The 25,787-nt window shown below is 47.7% G+C and overlaps 1 protein-coding gene across 6 annotated transcripts in view; it reads left to right on the top strand.

Moving 5' to 3' along the window:
• LOC126542460 (uncharacterized) overlaps positions 1 to 25,787 on the top strand; it is a 103,403-nt gene that overhangs the window by 32,243 nt on the left and 45,373 nt on the right. For 3 of the 6 annotated variants that reach the window (XM_055077268.2, XM_055077267.2, XM_050189533.3), the window contains exon 1: positions 8,959 to 10,395. The exons of 1 other annotated variant lie outside the window; for it this stretch is intronic. In XM_055077268.2, coding sequence (XP_054933243.1) covers positions 9,947 to 10,395 — 449 coding nt within the window. In that variant the 5' untranslated portion in view covers positions 8,959 to 9,946. Of the gene's footprint in view, positions 1 to 8,956; positions 10,396 to 25,787 lie in introns of those variants that run through there. 2 more of the 6 variants (XM_055077269.2, XM_050189535.3) reach the window with 2 other exon arrangements.

The raw sequence follows: 25,787 nt of genomic DNA, 5'->3' as shown, positions 1-25,787 counted from the left end.
CCACTTTTAACGTGCAGGTGAAAAGTCTTGTAGTACGTCTATCTAATAGATATTGATTGCTATCCTTAATGAGTCGCATTGACCTGCACAGCTGCTGCATATCACCATCTCGCTTGTCGTGGTAGTGAGACCCCGTTCAATCCACGATGGAGTGACGAGCCCGTGCTCAAATTTGCTGTGCGAGATGTGATAGTACAGCAACTTAATGTGCAAGCTTGCATCCAAGAAGCCTTGTCTCTGGAGCCGTATGCTCCCGTCCTCTTGGGCAAAGTCGCATCCGTGGCAAACCCGAATGCGATGTTCGCGTATATCTGCAGCTGTACTCCCGAAGAAATTCCGTTTAGATAAGCTGCGAGTATCGGCTCCATAGCCCGGCGCGTCAAGCTTGTATTAAAACACACACACACACACACACACACACACACACACACACACACACACACACACACACACACACACACACACACACACACACACACACACACACACACACACACACACACACACACACACACACACACACACACACACACACACACACACACACACACACACACACACACACACACACACACACACACACACACACACACACACACACACACACACACACACACACACACACACACACACACACACACACACACACACACACACACACACACACACACACACACACACACACACACACACACACACACACACACACACACACACACACACACACACACACACACACACACACACACACACACACACACACACACACACACACACACACACACACACACACACACACACACACACACACACACACACACACACACACACACACACACACACACACACACACACACACACACACACACACACACACACACACACACACACACACACACACACACACACACACACACACACACACACACACACACACACACACACACACACACACACACACACACACACACACACACACACACACACACACACACACACACACACACACACACACACACACACACACACACACACACACACACACACACACACACACACACACACACACACACACACACACACACACACACACACACACACACACACACACACACACACACACACACACACACACACACACACACACACACACACACACACACACACACACACACACACACACACACACACACACACACACACACACACACACACACACACAAGGGTGTTATCACCTCTGCCATATATGTGACCGCGGATGAATGTGACGTTCGGTATGCGGCTTGATATCCCGTTGCGAAAGGAGGATATGTACGCACTACAAATACGCCTAAGGATTTGCTTGAAGGATGCGACAACGTGTGTTTCGCAAAACATAGGCAGGCTGGCTAAGTCTTTTCACTGTTCTCCCGCCTCTTTCCAACCCCCTGTGTGGTGCTAATTAAGCTTGTATTGCAGCGCGTCGGTCTGTTTATCGAATAGTTTGCGAGTCACGGTTGGTTGTTTACGCTTAATTATCGTTACTCATCTCGTTGTCGCTTTGCAAAGGTCTTTGACGGATTGGGTCAAACCGCGCGGCGTGCATTGCTGCCTGTAATGCACGCGCGCCCGTGCATGAAAGTAGTTATTCGCACCGCATGTTTAGCCTCGTTTGGTCGAGCAATACTGTGCGTTGAAGTAATGATCTATTTTTTGTTGTTGCTGCTTTCGGCGACGCGTCGACAACCGCGATCTGCTATATAGTACAAGGATAATTCGTGTAGCTCACGCCGCGATTTCCTTGTTCCCCCAACTCCTTACGAGCGGACCCATGACTCGCGTTCTTTTCTTTTTCCTTTTTTATTTGCAAGCCACGTGTTATCGATACCTTCCTCGTGGTTGCTTTTAACGAGCGTTATGGAAGAATGTTTTCGCCAGACTACAACGAAGAAGATTCGCGTCGCAAACGATCGCTGCATGCTGTTAGTGCTGAGGAGCCCTAAACGTCCTGGCGAGATTGTGTGCATTTCCCTCTATGTGATGAAATTATTCCAAGGTTGATGTTAAACGAGCGAGCGTACTGGAATGAGTCCATCTTGCAGCGGCGGCGGGTCGACGAGAGACGAAGCGACCATTATACGCGAGATGGTCGTCGTCTGCCCGGGTCTGTGCGACGGCTGCAAGCGTGCCGTCTGCTTGCAGGATGTTCGGAGTGCCGCCCATTGTTTGAGGCGGGGTCGTGTCCGCTTCTGGAGCGAGTCAGGCCGACACACACAGAGAAGCGCAAGGTGCGTTGTTCCGCGCGCAACGAACGATTGACAATAGAAAGCAGTTGCTTTCGAAGACTCGTGTACTGTTCCGTCGTGCGCTGTACTGCACGCACGCCGGCACGCAAACGTGTCAAAGAGATATTTACCTTTCCGATGTTTCTATTGTGAAATCGAATTACGTACAGAATGCTACTGTTGGTGCTGCTCTCGCTCTCCTCAGTCACTCTCAGAGCACGCGGTCCGAACACGCTATCGTGGAGAGTGGCGACGCTATATTGGGAACATCGGTAAGACGTCGACCACGGGAACATATTTCTGGCAAAATTTTGGCGTTGTTGTTGTGAGTGGTGTCCCAGCGTAACACTTTGCGAATACAGAAACGGTGCTACGTGCATAAGCTACACGTAAAATTCTTTGCACAGCCGTTTCTTTCAAAGCGAAGCTTTCTTATTCTTTCCCTGCGCTTTGGAGTTATAATCCAGCGGCTGTAGACTGTGTATAGCTGCACTTTGACGTCAAAGCGCCGCGCTCCCACAACAGGTGGAAATCGTGCCAGAAGACGTGTAGCCTTGTATCTGCTTATATAGTACTTAATGCAGACCACACATCCTGCACCTTTTCCGCGTCTGCAAGTGCCTCATAATCAGATCGCGCTTTTGGCACGTAAAAGCCCAGAGTTTAACTCTTATGAATCAGCGCTTGTCGACTGGGGCGTTTGACCAAAGATTGTGCGCTGCGTGTGCTCTTAGTTCACTCATGTGACTGATGACGAGTGCGCATGGTAGCAAGTGATTTAAATACCATGAAATCGTCAGCACGTAGTCTTCCGACAGTAGCAAGAGCATATGTGTTCCCTATATCATTGAAAAAAGGTGCTCTGAACTTCTAACCAATCATAAAGAGACAATGGACGTCATCAGACGTATGTAAAAGAGAGCGCAGAAGACCCTTTCTTTCTGTTGCGAATGGCGCCACCTATGGCGATTCAGACAGCTGCTGAACAAGAAGCGACCCAGAACCATGGACACGTCGTATTCGGTAAATGAAGAATTTTACATTGTGCATACCATGTTTTGTGTTTTAGTGCACCGTTCTCCAACACTACAAAAAACCATCACTTCTATGGACAGACGTCAGGGATGTTCTGCCTAACATTTTCAGCGAGAAACACGTGGAATGTTGATTTGTTAATCCAGTTTATCGGTCATAGTTATTTTTGTACCAACCGCACGCGAATGTCTGCATTCTCGCAAACGGCCTAATCTCTGGATATTTTTTTAATATGTATGTTGACGAAAATATATCTGCGGAAAACAGGACAACAATCATCTCTAAGGCTAGCCTGCATGATGGGGCCCTATAGTCTAATTATAAGCCGATTTGACGCATAAAGGTGTATACGTGCAATTAACCGCAGTGCATACATCATTATGATGTGCTTATACATGTGCTGGCCTACCCGAGGATGCTAACTGACAACAATCGTTTGTTCTTGGGGGTTTGCATCGGGGAAGAACAAAATAGATGGCACGTGTCAACCGTCGTGCTTCGTTTCTCTTTTTTTCTTTATTCCTTTCTGCAACCACGCGATTTCTTTTCGTGGAATCTGAGCAGAGAGGTGGCGACATCCCGTTTATAATACTAAACTCAATATCCTGTTATCGCGGCTAAAAAATCTGCCCTTTCTTCACCCTACCGCCACTCCGTGCCCGCTGCCCGGTGAGAAAGCTCCGTCACAGTTATGCATCGCAGGAGCGTGACGGCGCATCGGTTGACGCGCTTTAGCGCTCGTAGACGGGTAGTTGAGCGTGTCGCCTTTGTGCGTTGCCGTACTCCAAGGGGTTGACGTCACTGCGTAATCCAAAGCGATTCCCAGCGACCGTCGTGTGAGCAGCTGCAGCCGCCGCCACTGCGACTGAACCCACCATGGAGTCGCGATCACGGTTATCGTCTCAGCAGTCACTCTTACACGGATCTGATTAAACAAACGTAGGCAATGAGTGCTGCATACACTCTCTTCTTCTTGCTTTTATCTTCTTCCAGTTTGCCTCTCTCCTCCGTCTTCGTATTTCGTTGTATTTGCCAGGACGTCGATGGGTCACGAAAGAGATTGCCAGTTTATTTGGTTTACGAGTAATTGGAGACGGCATTTGTTACTTTTGAGCATGGTAATAAAGGCGTTCTTTATTTGTAGTTTTTTGTCTTTAAAACATTACCCAGATGACCAATTCGCAGATGATGTATACTGTGTGTGTGCTGGTAGTTTTGGACACTCTACGAACTGTGAAATTCACTGCGGATAAAGAGTGCGCATAAGATTTTCACATGAATAGTTTAATTGCGGAGTAGGTACAACCTTGATATATGGTCACATTTTACGGCATGACAGAGGCCCCTGCACAACGCTTGAAAAAAATAAAAAGATAACAATAAAACAAAGTACTCTTTGCCAGAATATATTCGTAAGTACTATGGCTGGCGATGGAGCTTGGATACGTAAGGGCAAGGGAGTCGCATGGCAGTAGAGTTTCAGTGTGACTTACCTCCTTCGCCACATGTAGTATAAGAGCACGCATCTGCATAAGGTAGTGCCCGCGAGAGACCCAAGCGCCATTAGCGGCAGCTGGGGTAGCCTTTGCTAAACAGTGTGCAAGTGTGTGGAATGCGCCTCTAAGTTCTGCTTACTCGTTCATGCATAATCATGACGAGCACATACCTTTGATAAGTAATCCTGAAGTGTCGGTGTGCGGCGGTGACCTCTTCCACGCACTGCTTGGGCCTCCAGTATATTGACCATCAAGGCGCGATAAAGGTCGGTTGTCACCGCAGTTATGTACGTTTCACTTTGTTAACGTTCGTCGAATTGTTATTCTACTCAACGTGGCTGCTTTTGACTGTTTTCCGCAAGATAGACTCGTGCGACGTGACAGCGTTTGTACAATTCTGCTGGTGAAACGTGACCTATATAGGAGTCTGTGCCGCCAGTTTCACTTCAGCAGCACGGTAGTCCGGTGAATACAATGTGTGTTCGTGAGGCTCGAGCCGCAGTCAACGGGCAGCTTCTCGTAGCGCTGCCCCTGCGATGCCACGGGCCCTGTTTCGAACACGTGAAGGCAGCGGTGAAGAAAACGTGGGTTGCTAATGCTCTGCGAACTCTCCTGTCGTTCACTCTGCCGCCGCACGGCGAGCCTTCAACGGAAGGATGTGGCCCAGAGGGTAACGTTATCGCAGCTATCATTTGGCCCAATATAGGCACAACGAATTTATTCGGCGGGATGTTTTCACTTCTCAGCAGACCGATCTCACGAGGAGTTTTACTTCGCCACCGCTACAGTAAAGCATGCCATTAATAGTACTTCGCGGGCTGAAGGGAAATTTCGGTAATTACCTAGACAAACCCGCTCGAAAGCCAGAGGGAGGTGGCAATGAAAATATTTTACACTAAGAGTAGGCTTGAGCAGATGCAGCCCCGAACTTTTCCCTGTAGTTCACTGGGAAAATCCACAATGGCGCTGTATTGGGCATTTACCTCAATATTGCCTTGAATCCAAGCACAGCGCCGAGAACTGTACTGTCATCATGGTGCCGACAGGACCGCTGCGCATGGCGCTCTCTATGCGGCGACATTTGTTGCGTGCATACTTCTGAGGAAGATCATCGTGCTTATACTTTAAAGCGTATAAGAATAAACAGGAACACAGAGACCGCCACAGGTTTTTCTACGTTTTAGTTGAGGTTTTACTCATGCCGATCAACTAAGTTTGAGGGCCAATGCCTCCGTGCATGGGCTCCATGGTCAATGTGCGCCGATCCGACCATCTTGAGACTACCACCGTGGACAAACGAAACGTTAAAAAAAAAAAAAAAAAAGAAACAGCGTAGAAAGTCTTTCCAAAGTCGTAACTCCGGAGTACGACTCCTCACCGCCACTTACCCAGTCAACAAAGGTGGTACATAGACCTCACACTAAGCGTACAAACCTAAATCATTCCGACGTTACACGAATTGACTAAAGCGGAAATGCCGCAACTCGTTTGCGTTTTGCTCGACGTACAGTACGTCGTGCAAGAGTAACAACCTATACCATTTCTGGGTCCGGCGTATTCCTAAGAAAAAAAAAAGCAACACAGTGCGTGTCGTGGTTAAGAGGAAGCTTTAGCTCGGGCCCAACTCCGACGCGGCCTATTCAAATACAGGTAAAACGCAGAAACGTTTTTCTGAGATAACCTCTGGACCTGTTTTAATTAAATTTGTTGCATTTCAGAGAGAATGTTGAATTCTAGTCACTGTTGGAAGCGGAATTTCGATTCAGGGCCTGATTGTTGTGAAAAGGAATTTTCAAAAATCTGAAAGTTCGAAAAAGAAAATGAAAGGGCGAAGTTTACAAATTAATAGCTCTGCATCAAGAACAGATATCGCGATCTGCAAACGGCATCCGTTAGATCATTCAAAGCGGACAAATTCGATATGTGAAATTATATCTTACGTCAATTGGTTACGTTGTGTACAAGGGTTCTGTAAAAACTTTATTTGCATATTACTAATTTTTTTTTGAATTATGCGTAACATATCAATTTCGTCCGCCTTAGATGTACTATTAGAGGCAATTCACATATTTGTGATATCATTTTTCGTTGCTGAGTTAGAGTTTTGAACTTGATAGTTTCGGTTTCTGGAAATTTGTGATTTTTCCCAATTTTTTATAAAGAAACTGACGACCTAAATAAAAAAGTTGAAATCAACAGTCACTAGATTTTAAGTTTTTCTTTTAAATGCAACAAACCTTGTCAAATTTGGTGCAGTGGTTGCAGAGAAAAACGTATTCTCATTTTACATGTATTTAGATAGGAGCACCCGAGCTGACGCTTCCTCTTAACCCGCCTCGGACGGCATGCTATTTTGCTTGCGAACTCTCTCGCGCCCGCGTTTCGCTTTGGTTCGTCCTTTTTTAAACGGTTTCATGTGCGCCTGGGCAAGGACGTTCGATTTCCGGGCAGACGTTAGCGACGTCCCGGTCAAGTGTGTCAGCCGACGGCCGCGGTGAGGCCGACGTCCATCCTTCGCGTCCGTCCACGTTTGACAGTGATCGCACACGGGCAAGTAAGTTATGGGCCGCGCGGCTGATTCTTGCCTGTTCAGTCGCGAAGCGCGTCGAGATAAGGCCTGTTGGCCAGAAAGGGAGCTCGCAATATCCGCCCGGTGTTTTCACCCCTTATCTCACCCCCTGCACGGTGGTAACGCTGAGATGGCGGAGCCTCTTCGGTGGTTACGGCTCTCTTGTTTTGCCTACTCCTGCAACCTTTCCGCGGGCGTTCAAATAAAGGTGCGAGCGGAACGTCAAGCCATCGTTATCGTCCTCGACGGTCCGGCGATAACATTAGTATTCCTTGCGGAAACAAACGACGTTGACGGTCGTCGCTATCGACGGGCATCGCCTCGGGAAGCTACCATGTCTGCGAGTGCTCGAGCACGTTCGAAAGCTTGGCGCACCGAAGTACAGACGCGGGTGTTTTTGTTTTGAGCTTCGGGTGGAGACCGCCCTGGCGGCGCAACGCGTTCCTGATGTTGCTCGTTGGGAGGAGGGGTGTGGTCTCGGTATCAACTAGGAAGAGGTGAATCAAAGGGTACCGGCGACGAATCGCACTTGGCCACTACTTAGCTGTACCTTTTTTTTTGCATTAGATGCATTGCTTGCCGCATGGTGTACTGGAGTAGTCGGACAAAAGGGTTTTTAAAAGCTCGCTTCACACAGGCGCTGAGAGGTGGTTTGTAACTTCGTCGCATTCCCGCCCACGTTCTGTAAGTACTTTACGCGCATTAACTTGCTGGAATGCGCTATAGTGACGTGACCATTCGTGATTACGCTGAAGGTATAGCTGCGTAGGAGTGGCCGTCATGCATATGAAGAAAATAATTGCTTAGGGAATACCGTGATTTCGCTTGGCAATCCTTAGCGAGCATCGAACGTTTTCTAAATAAACGAGGGACGGAAGTACCTACAGCGAGAAAATCGAGGTAGCATCTAAAGATGCTGCCAAGTGGAAAATAGCGACGAGTGAAGGTAGTCAGCCGCGTCTTTTTCTGTTTTCATTATTTAACCTAACGAACTAACCCGAAAGCAGCACCTGCTACGTTTAAGCACCAGCAAATTTCGAATAGTGTTTCTCGGGGCGCTTTTCGCTGACGCGGAGGAGGCAACGAGGCGTGCCTTTTTTATATACAAAAGCCGTCTTGAAAGTGGTGCCGCATTACGTGGAAGACGTTACATAAACAGAAAAAAATAGCGCGAGCACGAAACTGAAAGGGGATAGAAACGAGTGCGAGGTTCATCTCTCTCTCTCTCTCTTCACACACACACACACACACACACACACACACACACACACACACACACACACACACACACTCACACACTCACACACTCACACTCACACTCACACACACTCACACTCACACTCTCTCTCTCTCTCTCTCCCAGGGTTGATAAGCGAATATGCTGGTGAAAGGGTGTGTGAGAGGGGTATAGGTTCTGGTTTTCCTTTGTTTGCTCCGCTGCTCGCGTGCCCGTTTTCCTCGAAAAACGCACTTCATCAACGGCGGAGGCGGCAGGGCGAGGGTGCGGAGCTCTCCTTCCTTCCTCCGCGGACTTCTCTGTGGGTAACCGGGCGACGACAAAGGGGTGGTAGCCGCACTGCGGTGTAATTGCCTCGGTGGCGGCGGCACGAGCGCCGACGCTGCGTAGCCGCTCGTCAGCTCTTCCCTGACGCCACTGCTACGCTGCCGAAGCGGCCACAGAGCAGCAGCCAGTGGGCCCCGCGCGTCACGACGACGCCAGTCGGCCTACCTGTCTGCCGGCCGACGACAACGACATTAAAGAACGAGATGAGGAAAACTTCCCCGGGACCTCCCTCTTCTCCGCTGCTAGTGGTGTGGCATTGCGCACGTGCGCCGGTCGCGCTCTCGAGAGTGTGTGCGGAGAGTGGAGGGGGTTGGAAAGGCCCCCGCGGCGGCGATCGTGCGCGGTGTGCGGAGCAGCCAGAGGCCAGCCCCTCGCGCGACGCTCCTCTTCTCCGACCGACGTTCGACCTTCACATCGGCGAGCGAGCGAGGTGCACCTCCCGGCCCACCTCTCCGCCCGCGGTTGTGGAGAAGAGAAAACGAAGTAAAAGAAGAGGTTTAGTCGGTTCAGCGGCTCCTCGCCGGCCCGCGGGACAATAAATACAGAGACGGGGAAAAAAAGCAAGAAAAAAAAAAGTGCCACAGCACACTGGCGACGACGCAAAAGAACAGCAACAGACAGGGAAGCCGAGAAGGGAAATAGCGCTGCCGTGGTGGTGGCGGCGGCGTCTGTCCGTGGTTGGACTGGAGGTGCGCGAGAGAGGAGGACCCAACCCGGAGGCACGAGAAGACTTCGCTTTCGGTCTCGCCGGTCGTCGTCGTGGTGGTGGTTTCTGGCGCGGTGTCTTCGCCGCCGCCGCCGCCGCTTGCGCGCGCGCGCGCGCTTTTCGTTATCGGTTCAAGAGGAGCGTGTAAACAGGAGCGCCACGCTCGAGGCACGCCCGCGTCCCTGGAGCGCCGCGCAGCACTCGACGCGAAGGAGAATGCCTGTCGACGCCGCCGTCTTATTCTTCTCCCGCAGTACTCGCCTTACCCGGTGTTGTAGGTCTTGTGCTCCTCGCAACTGCCTGCAGTAGAACATGCAAGTGTCTCGCACCCATCGTCGTCGGCGGCCGTCCCATCGGCGCCAGAAGCAGAACAGCATCCGGCTCTGGGACCTCGGGTGGGGCCTTTGGGGCGCGTTCAAGTTCGTGCTGGCGTCGCTGCTCGGCGGGCCGCTGCGGCGCGCCCGCCTTCTAGCCGAAGGGCAGCGGTCCGCCGGCGACACGCCTTCCTCGCTGACGTCTTCGCCCGAAAAGCAGTCGTCGCTGCGGCGGGTCTCGAAGAGCAGCTCCAAGGCATCCGAAGTATGCGGCCGCTCGTGGATTACGTGGGTGGCATTGCTGGCCAGCCCTCGCGTGTGGCTGCGCGCCGGCACCGGTTTTCTCTGGTTGCTGGTCTGCCGCTGGACGTCGCTGATCAACTTGACCCTTCGCTGGACCTCCGCCTTCTTGGTCGTGCTCAAGGATGCCGATGCCAAGAGCACCCGGTGAGCAGCTAGCCAGTAGATGCGCCCCGCTAAAGATGGGAGCGCGGGCACGTGGCGCGATGAATAACGCTGTTGTGGAAACGCTTTGGGCATTTGTTTGTGCAGGTGACGGAAGCAGTGTTATTTATTTTCGATTTAGTTTATCGCTTTATTTATTTGGGTTTCGCTAGTCAGCGCCGAGATAGCAGCTGGATCGGCCAGTGGTTTTGGGAAATAAATGGTTGGCGAAACCATCGACAGACCGTGACAGGTTGCGTCGAACGGTGGTGGACCTTCGTTAATGCAACGCGCATACTCACTCATGCACCAGTGGCATACCGTGAAGTTGTGAATGCTAAGATGCAGCCTAATATCCCTTTTCCGGCAAATGGGCTCCGTTTGTTCGTTCGGAACTCCAGAACATGAGGTCCTTCCAGGTTGTTCTGGTGTTCTTTCACAGTTCTTCCGCAAATATCATTGCTTAATTGCGAGTAAGATAACATTGTTAAGATGATTATAGATTCTTAAGGACCGTTATTCCAACCGTCATTAATTTTTTTATTCTTCTACGTAGTCATCGAAGGCTCATAAGTCAGAATTGTAAGCTGTTCGGCTAGTTGGTTTGACATGATTCATATAGATTTGACGCGTCATAGAGCGTGCGGAAAGAATTGCACTTAGCACAACATGCTAGACTGAACATGTCTTGATGCAAATGGTGATTGTCGTTGTGACACAACATTTATTGCACGCTCTTAAGGCAGTGACCTGTTATCGCTGTGAGCTTTCGTGATAAATTAACGTACATGCGAGAGCCGGTGGCATAACTATGGGCCATGTTTATTGATTAATTTTCGCGCTTTTATTTATATGCTCTTTAATGTCGCCCAAACTTCAAGAATGACATAGTCGCAAGCAGCACAGTTAAATTTGTAATTGTTTCCTGCAGGATTTTATTTGATTACGTCATAGCTCCCGTTTCGAAAATACCTCGAGCCTCTGGCGCGGACCAGGGTTGGAAAAGTTATTAATCCTAGAGCTTGTCATCTTGGCATTTTTGGAAATGCCTACTGAATTGCATTATGAGCATGTCCAAAACATTCCGTTTGGGCGAGTGTGTGCACTTGTTCATTAATCGCATTTGCTCTGTCACCACGTATGTGTTTTTATTCTACGCGATTTCTTTTAATGGGAACTGGTTCATTAAAGATACGTAGCAGATCGCATAATTATGTCACACCAACTGGATTACTTTCAAAGGCGCAAGTTACTTGCAGCACGAATCGCAGTGTGATGTTAGTGAAGTTCTACCAATTCACTTCTTAAATATTTACTTTAGGTCATATATGTACCGAATTCGGAATTCGAGCCGCGCCGGGCTTAGGGAAGTTTTATCTGTTTATCAGAAATACTGTGATTGACACCATTGTCGAAAAGTACGTCTTCCGAATCTGTGGCAAAATACATTCATCTTCCAGAGAACCCGTGTCAGCACCACGAAAAAAAAATGAATTTTTGGGTCACGTACTCTAAGGTGAATAATGAAGAAGTCATTTATTGAAACTTTGTTAACGTCACACAGCGATTTATCGTGCGAGTAATCTCCACCTCTTAATTTAATGCAGTTGGCGTGAAAGAATTTTGCCACCTGTCTTATGATATATTTAACACATCAGTTTACATAAATAACACACCTGCTATACTGTGCGTAACGCTTAACAAGCGTAATATGACATTTCAGATTTGCTTCCCCGTTTTGGCGGTTCTATGAAAATAGCAAATACGCTGCGATAAGCACCGTATTTACGTGCATTTACGTGTGTGATCTTATCTGCGGTCACTCCTTGCATACTAATTAGATGATGCTTGGAAGCGTGGCGTCTCACCAGCCGGAAAATAAGCTCTAAGGGCTACCCGCGTTATCGGCGAGGTATACGCGCACACGCGTGGTTCAGGATGCCTTACGAATCGGCATGCTCACGGCATGGGGTTCAGCCGTTTACGTGCCGATGCCGCGAAGCAGGAGTCGTGTACTAACGTGTGCTCCTTGTCGCACGACACTGCGACCACGTTTCTTGTTTTTGCTGTCTGGACAGTTACCTTCAAAAATTTGCAGTCCGTCAATTGCGCTGTTTCTGGGTTCTTTGGTCGGACATCCGTATCGCATCAGCTGGCGCGCCCTGATCTGTCGACGGGGAAGAGTCCTCGCATCTTTGTAGCTCTGGCGATTCAGTAGGACTGTAGCATAGCGGTCCTGTCCCAGCGGCATATATTGCAAGGGTTGCAACGGTTCGTTGTATGGTTCGTTGCCAGCACGCAGTTTGGTCTTGGGAGGTTTTGAATATGGGACGGCGGTAGAGCCTTAGAGGGGACAACCTATAATTTTGGCACCGGTATTACAACTTGGTTTGGACACGAAGGCCCATAGACTAACCTTTCTTCAACGTACTGTCGCTCGCGCTCAGTATTACCCACAACGCGCGACCGCTTTGTAGCGCCTTGCTTTACCCCCCCCCCCCCCCCCTCGCCATCTCGATGCCCCTTCTCAATTAAGCAGGCGTTGTATTGCAAATTTACCGTGTGTTCTCACTGTACTTTACTTTGATTTCGTAAGTGGCTAGTGGTCCGTTGACATGCATGGACTTTTTAAAGGTCGTTGAATTGTCCAAAACGCTCCTGTTTTAAGCGGTCACACAAGCTGTACCGTTGTTGTCTCGAACCGGCAGCCGCATCTGTTCACTGAGTGTGACATCTGCGGCAAGTTTCCTTTTCCTTAAAAAAAAAAGAAAAATCTCAAGCCATATAACTCTAGTCTGCAAGCCCAAATGTATTGTAAAGAGAAATTGTTGCGGTAGACCCGTCCGCACGCCTTGCGCACGATGTGCCCGTCGGTTGCGGAAAGTTTCCGTCGTTTCGCAGCTTCCTCCTGTATATTGCAGCACCGGCTGGCTGAAAGAGAACTTACTCCTTCAATTTTTGCCGCGTCTCTGAGCATAAACGCATCGTTTCTTTCTTTCTTGTGGTCGCTGAAACGCCCTGCTTGCAAAGGTGTCGCAGAGCGCGCGCCTTCACAGCGAAGCGAGCGTAAACTTCGTAAGGGGGATTTCACCTTCCGTGGCACCCTCCTCTTGCCTCTAGGTGCGTGGTGCCACATATATTTATTTGCCTCGGCTTATCGCAACGCTTTCACCCGTGGCGTTTGCTTTTCCCACGAGAGAGAGAGGTGTGTGTGGGGGGGGGGGGGGGCGGTGCGGGAGGAAGTTGCTTATTTGTGTCGCTTCAGCACCGTTACACATTCGCGTGAGACAGCGTCTGCTTGCTCGCGTGCGGACTGGATAGCATGCCTGATTTGTGCATCTGTGCGCGCGTGCGTGCGGTGGCATGTTATAACATGCCGTCATGCTCCGCTGCGTCCGGTTACGCAAGCGAGCGCCAACAGCGGCAAGTAGGTTCTGCGTTCCTCTTTCTGTTCCGTACCAGATGTGTGGTGTCTTTATTTTGCCCGAGCTCGACGCGCCGGCACGACCTGCGTTCGATCGTGGGGCGGCGAGCGCCGCGTTGACCCAACGCGGGAAGCAACAAGCAGCAGTGGTTGCTGTGGGGAGGGGGCGCATTTCATAAATCTCGGCGGCGTGCATCACGCCCCCCTCCACTCCCGGTTGTCGGTGCGCCTAGTGTGCCCTCGGGCGAGTTCCGATTGCCGAGGTCGACATCAGCGATGCGCTCGAGCCGCGCGTCCCAGTCGCCGGGCGTCCTCTTCCCGCAGGAGGTTATTTGCATCCGCGTTTTGTGCCGCGCGCGTGTGTGTGTGCGCCGCTCGACGAGTTCGGCGCTGCTGCGTGTCGTCATTAGCTTGGCCCGTAATCGACAGGGAATCGTTATTCGCGCCGCTTTCCCGATACGGGCCGCAAATGAATACCGCCTTTGTTGCTTCTCCTTTTGTTTTCCTTTCCTTTAACCTTGACATCGTCGCCGGCATGTACTACGCCAGTCCCTTTCCGGCCCCAGGTTATCACTCCGTTACGGGGGCTGTGTTCTGGTGTGCTACTCTGGGCCACTCTTCCTCCGTGCTCTGGGCACAGTCGCATTCTTTTGTTTGAGTCTGTGAGCATGTAACCGCTCGCCAACCTAATCAGGACAGATGGGATGGAGAACTCTACAACGGTGATAGTCAGAATAAACACCCCTGGACACAGGCTGCTGATATTCCAATAGCTTTGGGACAGTCTGGGGATACACGTGACTCTTCCCGTAGCCCAACTTTTGTTCGTCGCGGGTGTCCCGTTTCTCTACATGGAACACTGGCTGCTTTCGAAATGAGCTGTGTTGCCTCCTTCGATCGTCCACTGGGTGTATCCCAACATCTGGGATCTCCTTTTAGCTCTGTATATACTGCGGTCTTCACGCGAATCGACTTGTGCCCTTCAGTGAGACATCAAGGATATCACTAACAGTGGATTACGAGGTGTCGGTGATGTTATCGGAGGTCCTGACAACGAATGCCGTCAGCATGCTCCTTTTCTGACGGAATAGTGGCGCCACACCACTGGAGTATCGCGCCTTGACATTAGCCACATTGAAAAGCGCCTGTCACTCGTGGATCTCGCTGTAGGATTCATTAAAGGCCTCCTCCGACGTATCCATGCTGATGCATTTTTAATTTGAAATACCCGCCGCCACGCACTCTCCGCATTTGACCCGTCTACGCTCGAGGGTGGCATGCAGCTATTGTCTGCTTGGTTAGCGAAGACTTTGCTGCTGGCTAATGACAACGTTTTGGATACCTTGGCAGGAGACCCGCGCTTGCAGAGGGACTCCGCACATTATACTTGAATTCGTGTGCGGCACTGGCGTATACTTACTTTAAGGGGAACATATACACTAAACTAGCGATAAAGTGTCCTTAAGCACTCTGTAGCGGAGGTCTTGCCTCTCTCTTTGTCCCGTGGAGGTATACGTTGCTCCTTTGCCGTTTCTACTGTCGCTTGTAAACCTACTTTCTGTCCTCTTACCCCAGTATTGTAGGCTAGAGGCACCTGCCTCTTCCCTGTCCATTAAAGGAGTAAGCTGACGTGACATGATTCGACTTCTTTCTCTGCCTTTAGTTTCTTTCGTTAAATAAAGGTCTGAATCTTTGCAGATTTCTAAGAAAATACTAGCAAGCGCCAGAGTGCCCTAAGTAATTAACTCTAATACTTCTTTTGTACGAACCAGTCTCGGTACCCAGAGGGTGCATGAGCCATGACGTCACTATTTTGGCTCGCTCCGTTCCTGTAATCGCTGTAGTGTGGTTGCCACACTCAAACGCAGTCAGACGCGCACGGCGTTCTTTGTTGTTGTTATTATTATTTTTTAAATGAGCAACACCATCATACCTAGCGTTATTGCTACGCGACGTCAGCAAATTTTGCTCTCCGTCGGGACATCACGGTTATTTCGATGACGCCAGGCCCGGCAATTCGATACAACTTTAGTATGAAAGTTTACTTTGATACTAAATTTGTTTGTTTATGTAACTGTTTCATGACCGTCAGTTTTACTTGCGAGAGAAGTGTGGATAGTTCCTAAAATTTCGAAAGTGTCTGTCACTGGCTTCTCCCTTTCTTGGGAATCACATTATACTACGCGTTCCGCGAGGCGCTGTCTGTTGTTGTAGATATTGTACAACTTAATGATGTCTGTATTTGCGTGTTTTTCGCTTTCCGCGGTATTGTTAGGCTGTGCACTCGTATTAGCTCAGGGGCTTCGGCGTTCTGATATTGAGACGAAAGTTGCAGGTCGAATTGCCGACCGCAATGGCCCTATTCGGATGAGGGTTGGGTGCAGATGCACGCATGTACTGCGGTTTTGTGCGCACGTTAAAGAGCCCCGGGTGGTCGAAATAAATCCGGAGCCCTCCGTTGTAAGGCCGCTCTAGTAGATCCGGTGTTACATTGGGTCGTTGAAGCCAGTCAATAACGTGCGAGTGTGTCAGTTCGCGCCTCGTGAGTGTAATGTATAATGATTCACCAATCAGCCTAGCAAGAATTTATTTCTTCAAATAGTTTTCGCCGTTGTCTGCTGCTCCAAGTCGTCGAAGGTACGCCACGCCATCGTATATTTTCTCGCGCGTTCTGCCGCCCACATGCGAGTGTCAAGAGCTTCTCTAGTGATGACCCATTTTCCATTCGGCTGGAGCTTCAAAATTCCTGGCACGCGTTTGAATCGGTGAACGCGATCACTTCGCCGTTAACTTATTGTAACACGATCGGGCACTGTGCTTCGCGGGTGCTACGTGGTTATATCAGTGTGACATTCCTGTCAGAACTACTGCATCTCTTCACGCTTCGGGTAACTCGTGAAGCGAAGCGCTAGCGGCGAGCATCGCGCGAGCCGTGTAGAACGAATAAAGTCAAAAGAGAGAGAGGAAGGAAGGACGGGAAAATTTAATGCGCGTGTAGTGGAAGGAACGCTGCTGTGTGCCGTGCGTTTGCGCAGCAGGCACTTTGCTACCGGTGCGGGTCGACGCCGCCGTCGAGATCTGCCCCTCTTGCAGCCGTTTCGTTTTTTCCCCTTTACCGCTGTACTACGCGCAAACTTCCCCCACCACGCACCTTTCGCTTTCTTTGCCTTCCTACATCTTTCTTTCTTTCTTTGGCTTTTGGTTTGATCTTTCTTTTTTTTTTCCCTTGCCCTGCGAAACGTCGTTTCCACGTGTCTCGCGCCGTGACGAGCCTTGGTGTTGGCGAGGTGTCTTTTTCTTCGCACTTCGTGCAGCGCCGGCTGCCCGCTTTCGTTCTCCTTTTATTATTATTATTTTTGTCTTTTCGCCGGCGCTGTCAGATACGTCCTGTAGCAGTCGCCGCAATGACTTGTTTCCCGCTCTGAAGCACCGAGTTGGTAGAAAGTCGAGAGCGTCGCGATGCGCTGCTTTGTCCAGCCGCCTTCTTGCAGTGATAATTTTCTTGCTTGACCCGCCACGGTGGCTCAGTTCTCCGAGGTTGCGGGTTTGGATCCCGGCCGCGGCGGGGACCAAAATGAGAAAACGCTCGTGTACTAGACTTGGGTGCACGCCAAAGAACTCCAGGTGGTCAGAATGAATCCGGAACCCTCCACATCGGCGCCCTCATGATTTGGGACGTTAAACCCCGTGAATCAATTAACCTTGGTTGCGGGCACATCGCAAGCTCATGCACAGACCTTTGTAGCTGGGAAGCGGCGTTTGGGTGGCGGTCAGCTGAACGAATCATACGGAATGTGTTATGAAAACTTACAGATCGCCGCTTTTGTCTTCAGGACACCCACCGTGGTAGTGTAAAGGCTATGGCGTTGAGCTGTAAAGCCGAAGGGCGTGGGATCAAATCCCGCTGCGGCGGTCACATTTTGATGGTGGTAAAATGCAAGAATGCTCGCGCATGGGTGAATTTTAAAGAGACACAAAAGGCAACTGTTAAGTCATGTTAAATTGATACATCGATGCGCTAGAACGTCTAAGGCGTCAATGTTATCGCGAACAGAGTTTTAACAGAGTCCTTCCATGTTTTTTCTCTGGTTTTAATAAGGAAATCGAAGTAAATGCAGGACACGGTTTGCGCCTCACCGGGGATGCATTCAAGTACTATATCCCGGTGACGTGGGCGCTCATTATAATCTGTAACTAATACTCAACCTTTCCTAATAAAAAGATAATTACATTGCATTATCAAGTAGCATTGCAAAATGCTACTTATTCGTTTCTATTCGATGTTTAGAAATAGAATTCGTTGACGTTACCCTTGACCACGACGCGGGCGGTCAAAAGGTTTCGTTTTCGCTCAACTCTGCGCAGTCCGCCCTTTCGCGTTTCATTAGTTTCCTTATCGCGTAGTCCTGCGCTGGTTTTGCTGGCTCGCAATGCTCATACAAACTGCAAGTAGCAGAGAATTGCACCTCCATGTGACGTCGCGAGATGCCCGACCTATACGTGAACGGTCCACGCCACTTGACCGAAAGCAGCTGCAGCGGCGAATCCAACGCTGTAAAGTGTTTCCTCCGTTGCCGCGTGTGCGTTTTGCGCAAAAAACTGTAGTGCTGTCTGGCGTCGTTTTACTCACGTGCGGCAGTAAAGGGCGCTGATGGCGTATGCGACGTCGCCACCCCCGCCCGGCGGTGGGCGATTTCAATTGTGCTAAAGGTTACGCGCACCCTGCAGACTTGATTTTCTCTAAAACGAATTCTCTTGTTCGCACGAAACAAGCGCTGCGAGGTTTATGGAGTGATATTTGAACACCCCACGTTCACTTAATATTTGCCTTTAGTGTTCCTTCAAAGAACCCTAGGTAGTCAAAATTAATGCGGAGTCCCCCACTACGGCGTGCATCATAATCATATTGTGGTTCCGGCTCCCTGCCTTTCCTTCCTCCATTCTCTCTCTCTCTCCCTCTGTCACATAACACCCTGATTTATAAAATGTGCCCCCCTCCCCCATATGGTACTATTTGCTTGCAGGAAGAATGGTGGACCTGCTGTGGTCGCTTAGTAGCTGTTGTGTTGCGCTGCAAAGCATGAGGTAGTGGGATCAAATTCCGGCCATGGTGGCCACATTTCGATGGGGGCGAAATGCAAAAACACCTGTGTATTTAGATTGCGGTGCATGTTAAAGAAAACCAGGTGCTCAAAATTAATCCGGAGTCCCCCACTACGGCGTGCCTCATAATCAAATTGTGGTTTTGACATGGAAAACCCCACAAGTTTTTTAAAGAATGGTGGATTCATGTCATAGGACTATTCAAAAGAGATCTGACTAAACATTTACTCTTCTGTATACATTCCTTTGACGTAGTGCTGCCTACAGTCCTAAGTGGCATATTTATGCGTACTTTCTTGTATCTTCTTCATGGTGTTTAATGCTTACTCTAGCTTTATGTACTTTGGGTTACAAAAGCAGTTTTCAGCCCTGAAACTAACCAATATCTGGTGGGGCTTATTTATGAAAGCATTTTCTCAATGTGGTTGCTCCTGCTAGAACGCCAACTTGTAGAGGCGCCGCTCAGGTAAAAAAAAAAAAAAAATCTGGCGGGTTAACTTTAATTTGCAGCTGGTGGTGATTGTTTCTTTTCTGTGGTAGCTTTGTGTTAAAATATGGTATGGTGCAATAAATCTATGAAACCTGCTTAGTCATGTTCATCCGTGTATAGAAGAAGACTTGGTATGAAAAATGGAAATAATTTCCAAGTGAGCAGTGTCCCAAGAACAAAGCAAACTGATGTTTCCTTACGAACAAGCCTTCATAATATGCCAAGTTGCAGTGGCTTAGTTTTGTGTATGCTAGGTTGCGCTGTCACCACTACTACTGTGAAAGGGGCCCTGAAACACTTTTTGAACATTGTAACATAAGTGTTGCCGATCTGTTAACGAGGCTCCTATGAACATGTGAGCCAAATATTATTGCACTGCATGCAGCAGGGAATTTACAATCTTGTATCAAAAGCAGTGAAAAGATGCTTGCTCTTGCATCTGCTCAATGTCGTCATAGAAAGCTGATGAAAAACAGTTGGCAGACTAATGCTTTTGGCTGATTTCGTGATCGTGGGAACATTCTCACTAATACAAAATTGCTAATTTTGAGTTAAATAAATGAAATATATTTAGGTCTGGGATCTCAAAAGGACAGAAAAATAATTTCATCTTTGCATGCACATAGCTGCATCTGCTGCATGTGGCCTCTGAGATGGCAGTGGTGTGCTGCACAGCCTAGTGTACCACGGCCGCCACGGGGTGCTGCTACAATGCCACAAGCTCTTTCGCCACAACGACTCTCAACTTTTGGCTGGGGCATCGCCCTCTTGGTTTCTCCGCTGTGTAGCCTCCAGTGCGCTACCAGAGGCGAAAGAGAGAGAAAACCGGGTATCGGTGCAAAAAATTCACTTACAGTTGGAGGATTCAAATATTTTTCATGGCAAGAGATTCGTGGGATGATGTGCTTCAATAATGAGGCCATTCTCTGATTAGTTGGAAAAGTGTTTCAGGGACTCTTTAAATGAAAGGTTTGACTTTATAAAGCTACCAAAATGTAATCTTAATCTTTACAATTGGCTTCCAGGTTTTCAAATCAATAAGTTATCTATATTGAAACTAGGTTAAAAAGCTAAGTAGGAGCTGTTGTTACTGTCTATATTCTGTGCTGTACTGCACCATACAAACATTCCTGTGGGGAAAGGACGACAACTCTTTAAAAGATCAAGACATGAAACTAAAATCTGCGGTTACACTCCAAACATGGCTCTCATCTTCAGCAGTTGATGCCTTTGCATTTCTAACACAGTATGACTTTCCTTCTTATGGGGATCACGTCTTGCACGACATTTCTTTCCTCGTTACGTATCCTTATCACTAATAGTTTGCAGCCTATATTGGCAATGACCGTGAAGGCAGGCCACAACCGATGGCTTTTCCTTGTGAACCACCATCCTTCTCTCAAGGTCGTTTCCTCGAGTGCACGGATCATAGTTGACTGCTGATGTATTGAGCACAAAATTATATTGGCGCATCACGTAATTGAGATTGTGCCCTCTTAGTCTAGCATTTCTCAAATGACCTTCTTGATTGTCTGCATTTGTGCTATGATACTGCTCGCTTCCTTATTGCATGTACTTCGCTGTTCTAGAGTGGCCTGTTCAAAGAGGATTCACAGACCAGTAAGGAACACTGACAGAAGCTATAAATTATTTTTTTGGGCTCTCTGGCGAGCGGCTTATAATTTGAGTGGAACCTACAAACGAGAGGGTGTTGCACTCTTTAACTGAACGATGCTCTTCCTGATTGCTAAATTACTTTCTTGTAACCTCTGCACACATGGCTCATGAGTCTTTGTAACTTAATGTCCCAGTAAGCATCAACTTCATTTAACAGATTACTGTCGCCTGTGTTTTGTCCTTGAAATATTTTTTGACTTAGAGAAATTCTGACTGCCTCTGTAATATATGATCATTCCCTTTTCTCTTTCCTTAGTTCAGGTGCGTTCCTTTCATTCTGTGAAGCTCTACTGTTGACGCGCTGTCATTCACTGATGGCACAGTGCAACTAAGGAAAGCTTGTAACGTCAGTGCTGTTGTGAAGATGTAGTGGATACATCAGAAGGAGACATGATAAGGCTCGCCTGTAATTTGAATACATCAGTTAACACTTCTCTTGTACGGAAGCTGAAAGCCTGAGACTTTGGAGCAACATCTTCACTGTTGTCCCAGCTGGTCAACATTATTTCTCAAGTAGGCATCGCTGCTTATCTAGACCAGTGTTGTTACACCAGGCTTTCCACCTTGGGTGCAAGTCATGCTGAAAGTGGTAATGTTTAATTTGAATGGCTTTTAAAAGAATTTGACTGTGAATGATCTGTACACATATGTACACACTATTGAAGGCAGTGCTTGTATGCAATTTAGCGAAAATAATTACGGCAGAACTAATCTCGTGATGACTGTCGGCAGTAATGCAATTAGCATTCGGGCAATGTACACTGTATTTCTGAAGTTTGAAAGCTTTTTTAACATAAATAACCTGTACAATTGCAAAGTACACACTTTTTGGACCCCAAAAGTTTACAAATTTTTGGACCTAACAAAAGTCACATTTATTTAACATCTGTAGTATTCATTCTGAGACTTCCATTGGTTCGACTATATCCAACACATTCTGGTGTCATGCCACTCTGCTGTGGTACTCACCTGCCAAAGTAACCTATGAGGATTGAGTTATAATGACGACTTCATGATGCTGATGTAGTGACGATGATAGAATAAAGAAGAAATGATGTTGACGGAACAACAAAGGCAGTATGAGGACAACGGCATGACGACAATAGCTGGAATGACGACAATGACAGGACCACGATGGCATGAAAGTGGTAGCACAACTGATGTGTGATAGCTACTGTCTGATGACAATGGGAAGACAACGATGCCATAACTATAATTGAATTATGACAGCATGATTACAATAGAACGACAAAAAGGAATGATGCTAATGGATTGACGGAGGTGGTATGATGACGACGGCATGAAGACAATGAGGTAACATTAATGAAGTAATGGTAATGGTAAAATGACAGCGTGACAACAGTGGCATGACAACAATGGTATCGCAATGACCATGTGATCACAACGGCATGGCGATGATGGTATGACAAGAGTTGGATGTCGAAGTTAGATTGATGACAATGGAATGACCGTGGCGGCATCACGATGGCAGTATGACGACGAATGCATGACAACTGTGTGATGACTACCCAAAGGTGACAATGGCACGGCAGTGGTACGAGGACAATGGGGTGATGATGCATGTATTATGACAGTTGTGTGGCGATGGCTGTACAATGAAGCTTTTATGATGACGTTGGTGTGACGAAGGTGGCATGATGAGATGTGCATGACGAAGCTGGAGTGACGTCGATAACACAACTACAATGGCATGACGACTACGATATGACATCAGATACGAGATATCAAGTGTTTGATGACGACGCAATGACTACGACTTAATGACAACAGCAGCATATTCACGAATGAATGACAAGTCTTATTAAGATATAATGATGAAGGCAGTATGAAGATGGCGGCTTCACGACAATAGTATGATGACAACTGTGTGAAGCTGATGGTGTAATGATGACTACATGATGAGAGTCGGATGATGAAGTTATGATGCCGATGGAAAGACTGTGACATCACAATGATGGTATGACAACGAATACGTGGCGATGACTGTATGACAATAATGCAGTGACGACGATGGCATGATGGCAGTATGATAACAATGGCGTGATGAAGAGTGTATCATGAAGCCTGTGTAGTGACGGATGGCATGATGACGACAGCATGACAAGAGTCAGATGACGAAAATGAAATGACCGCAACATCATCACAACAGTGGTGTGACAACGAATACATGATGACTTAATGATGAATGTATGGCGATGACATGACGGCGACGGCATGAAGAGTGGGATAGCAAAGGTGTAATGACGACGATGCAACAACCATGAAATCATCACAACTACTAGGTATTGGACAACTAGGGTCACTGGGTTGGTGCAGAAGGCATGACGCTATTGTATGACGAGAGTGAAATTGCGAAGTTCGAATGACGACGATGCAACGACTACGACGGCATCACGACCACAAGTGCACGTGTAGTGGCCCCAGCTGGTAGACAACTTTGGCCTCTGTGTCAGCTCAAGAGGCTAGACAGATATATAGATAAATAGGCTCAAAACGGTTGAAGTAGGCAAACAATGCTAATCGCTATAAAGATATGCTCGTGATCACGACCTACTGGAACTCCAGACCTGCACAGATATCCGGTTTCTATGAGAGCGACTTGCGCCCACTCTCGTTCAACCATTGGCCGTTGGTGTTGCTTTTAGAACCTGTTTTTCTGCTACTCTACGGTTGACTGGTGCAGCGTTGTAATTAGTACGGCGGCTGTTGCGCTGTGACGAGCTGCTTGTCTAGTTGATGATTTTTGCTAACGCAGTGACAGTGATGTTACAAGGCTTTGATTGGTCACTTGGCTCCAAAAGTTGACTGCCCAAACCTAAAAAATGTCGGAGCGTGTAGTCTGCGCTGCTCTCTAAAGGAGCATTAAATAGCTGCTCCTATTGCCTTTTTCAAGCAGATTATTGTAAATCACATTGCTTATAGAGTTCGTAAAGTACACAGCAGTTTCATTGTATACGTTGTAAAATTCATTTCTGCGCTCTTTAGAAACTTGAAACCACCGTAAAGTTCAACAGAACGATTATCACTCATTTTAACTCTTAAAAGTTGTCCGTGAATGCGTCGTGAGTTCAAAAAGTGAATTATGCACACAGCTTCACTGCGTACGTATCTTAAGCACCACTGTTATGCTGCTGCCGTACCACGCAGAAAAGCTAGCTTTACAGTTTGAAAAGAGTTCCGTGACACGATTTAAGGCCTGCAGAGCAGCACGTATTAAAGCACTTGGATCGCTTTTGCAAGCTTTTTACTGAGCTATACATCCAACGACAATAAAAACAAGATATGCTCACCTTTCCTTGAAACAGAATCTATCAACCTATTGCACATATGGGGCGGAGGACTTACTCGTGAATACTTTTACTGTACTTTTACCAGATCATCTGCCTTTCACTACGGCACACAGCAGTAAATGCCAATGTCATCTACGACTTTAGGCTATCTGTAATCAACTCAAAAAAGCTAGATTATCCTATGAATATTTTAAAACAATTTTTCTAGTCTCTTACGGAGGCTAGGAAAGGGAAATTTATGCCATCGATCTAGCATTGCAGTTGCCACCTACGCTAGTTGTTTACATTTTTTGCACCGCTCCTCCTCTTCTAGTTTCACTATTCAAACGCAAAACATTCACAAATATCTGTTGTCTTTTGTATATTTGTGAATTTATTCATTTACCGCCAATACAAGCGCGTTGTGCCTGCCGAAATGGCAACATGAGCGCTGAACAGATCGTAGAAGCAGACGACAGCGAACACTCTGCTAACTAGCGCCACTCTGCTCGTACGTTCTGTTTCTAGCGGCAAAAGGGGCGAACTAGACCAGGCGTGCTGGACCAGGGAGATCTGTGCAGGTCTGGAGTTCAGTAGGTCGTGCTCGTGATATTCTTGGGATGTCTTGAAAAATATATTTGAGATGCAAAGTGTGATGCATTACAAAATACTGCCATTTAGCAATGTTTCATACAAGTTTCAGGGTTCTGTGGCTTACTTCACACCCTATAGGTGGTTCCCCATCCCAATTTCTAGCTTTGTAAACTGCTTGGCAACATCTTATGTTTGCTAAGAACTGGCCTCTGTTTTATCTTGATGGCACATGCTCTGAAAGATGTTACTTGTTATCCTGCTTATCTTAGTAGGCTGCTTTACAGCTTGCAGGTTATGGAGCATGTGGGCTATATGGTGGGTGCATTAATATTTGTTTTGTGCAGAGGTCTGCCTTCCAAGTTCCTTCAAGGTTTCTTTCGGTACCTTTCCATTGCAAGCACTTATGGAGCACGTGGACTATATGGTGCATGCATTAATATTAGTTTTTTGCGGAGGTTTGCTTTCCAAGTTTCTTCAAGGTTTCCTTGGGTATTCTTCCATTGCAAGCACTTTCTATGACTTTTTGCATCGGTTTTTTAGGTGACTGCACAAGTCAAAACTTACTGTAACACATCCTTGGCATTTCCACTTTCACCAGTGTGCATGAGGTTGATGCAAATCATTGCAAAGACATTGAAGTTTATTGTTAAGATGTACTAGGACATTTAGATGTAGAGCTTTAGAGCTGCAGCATGTTTAATTGGCTAAATGACAGTAACAGGGCACTTTCCCATGTAATCAACTAAATACTTTTTCATTGTTTCCCCTCATGTTTCACTTTCTGCTGATGGTGATAGTAGAAATAGCCTTGTTTTGG

This window comes from Dermacentor andersoni, chromosome 2 (assembly GCF_023375885.2).
Source record: "Dermacentor andersoni chromosome 2, qqDerAnde1_hic_scaffold, whole genome shotgun sequence".
Classification (NCBI taxonomy): Eukaryota; Metazoa; Arthropoda; class Arachnida; order Ixodida; family Ixodidae; genus Dermacentor; species Dermacentor andersoni.
This window is presented reverse-complemented; position numbering and strand designations above follow the sequence as displayed.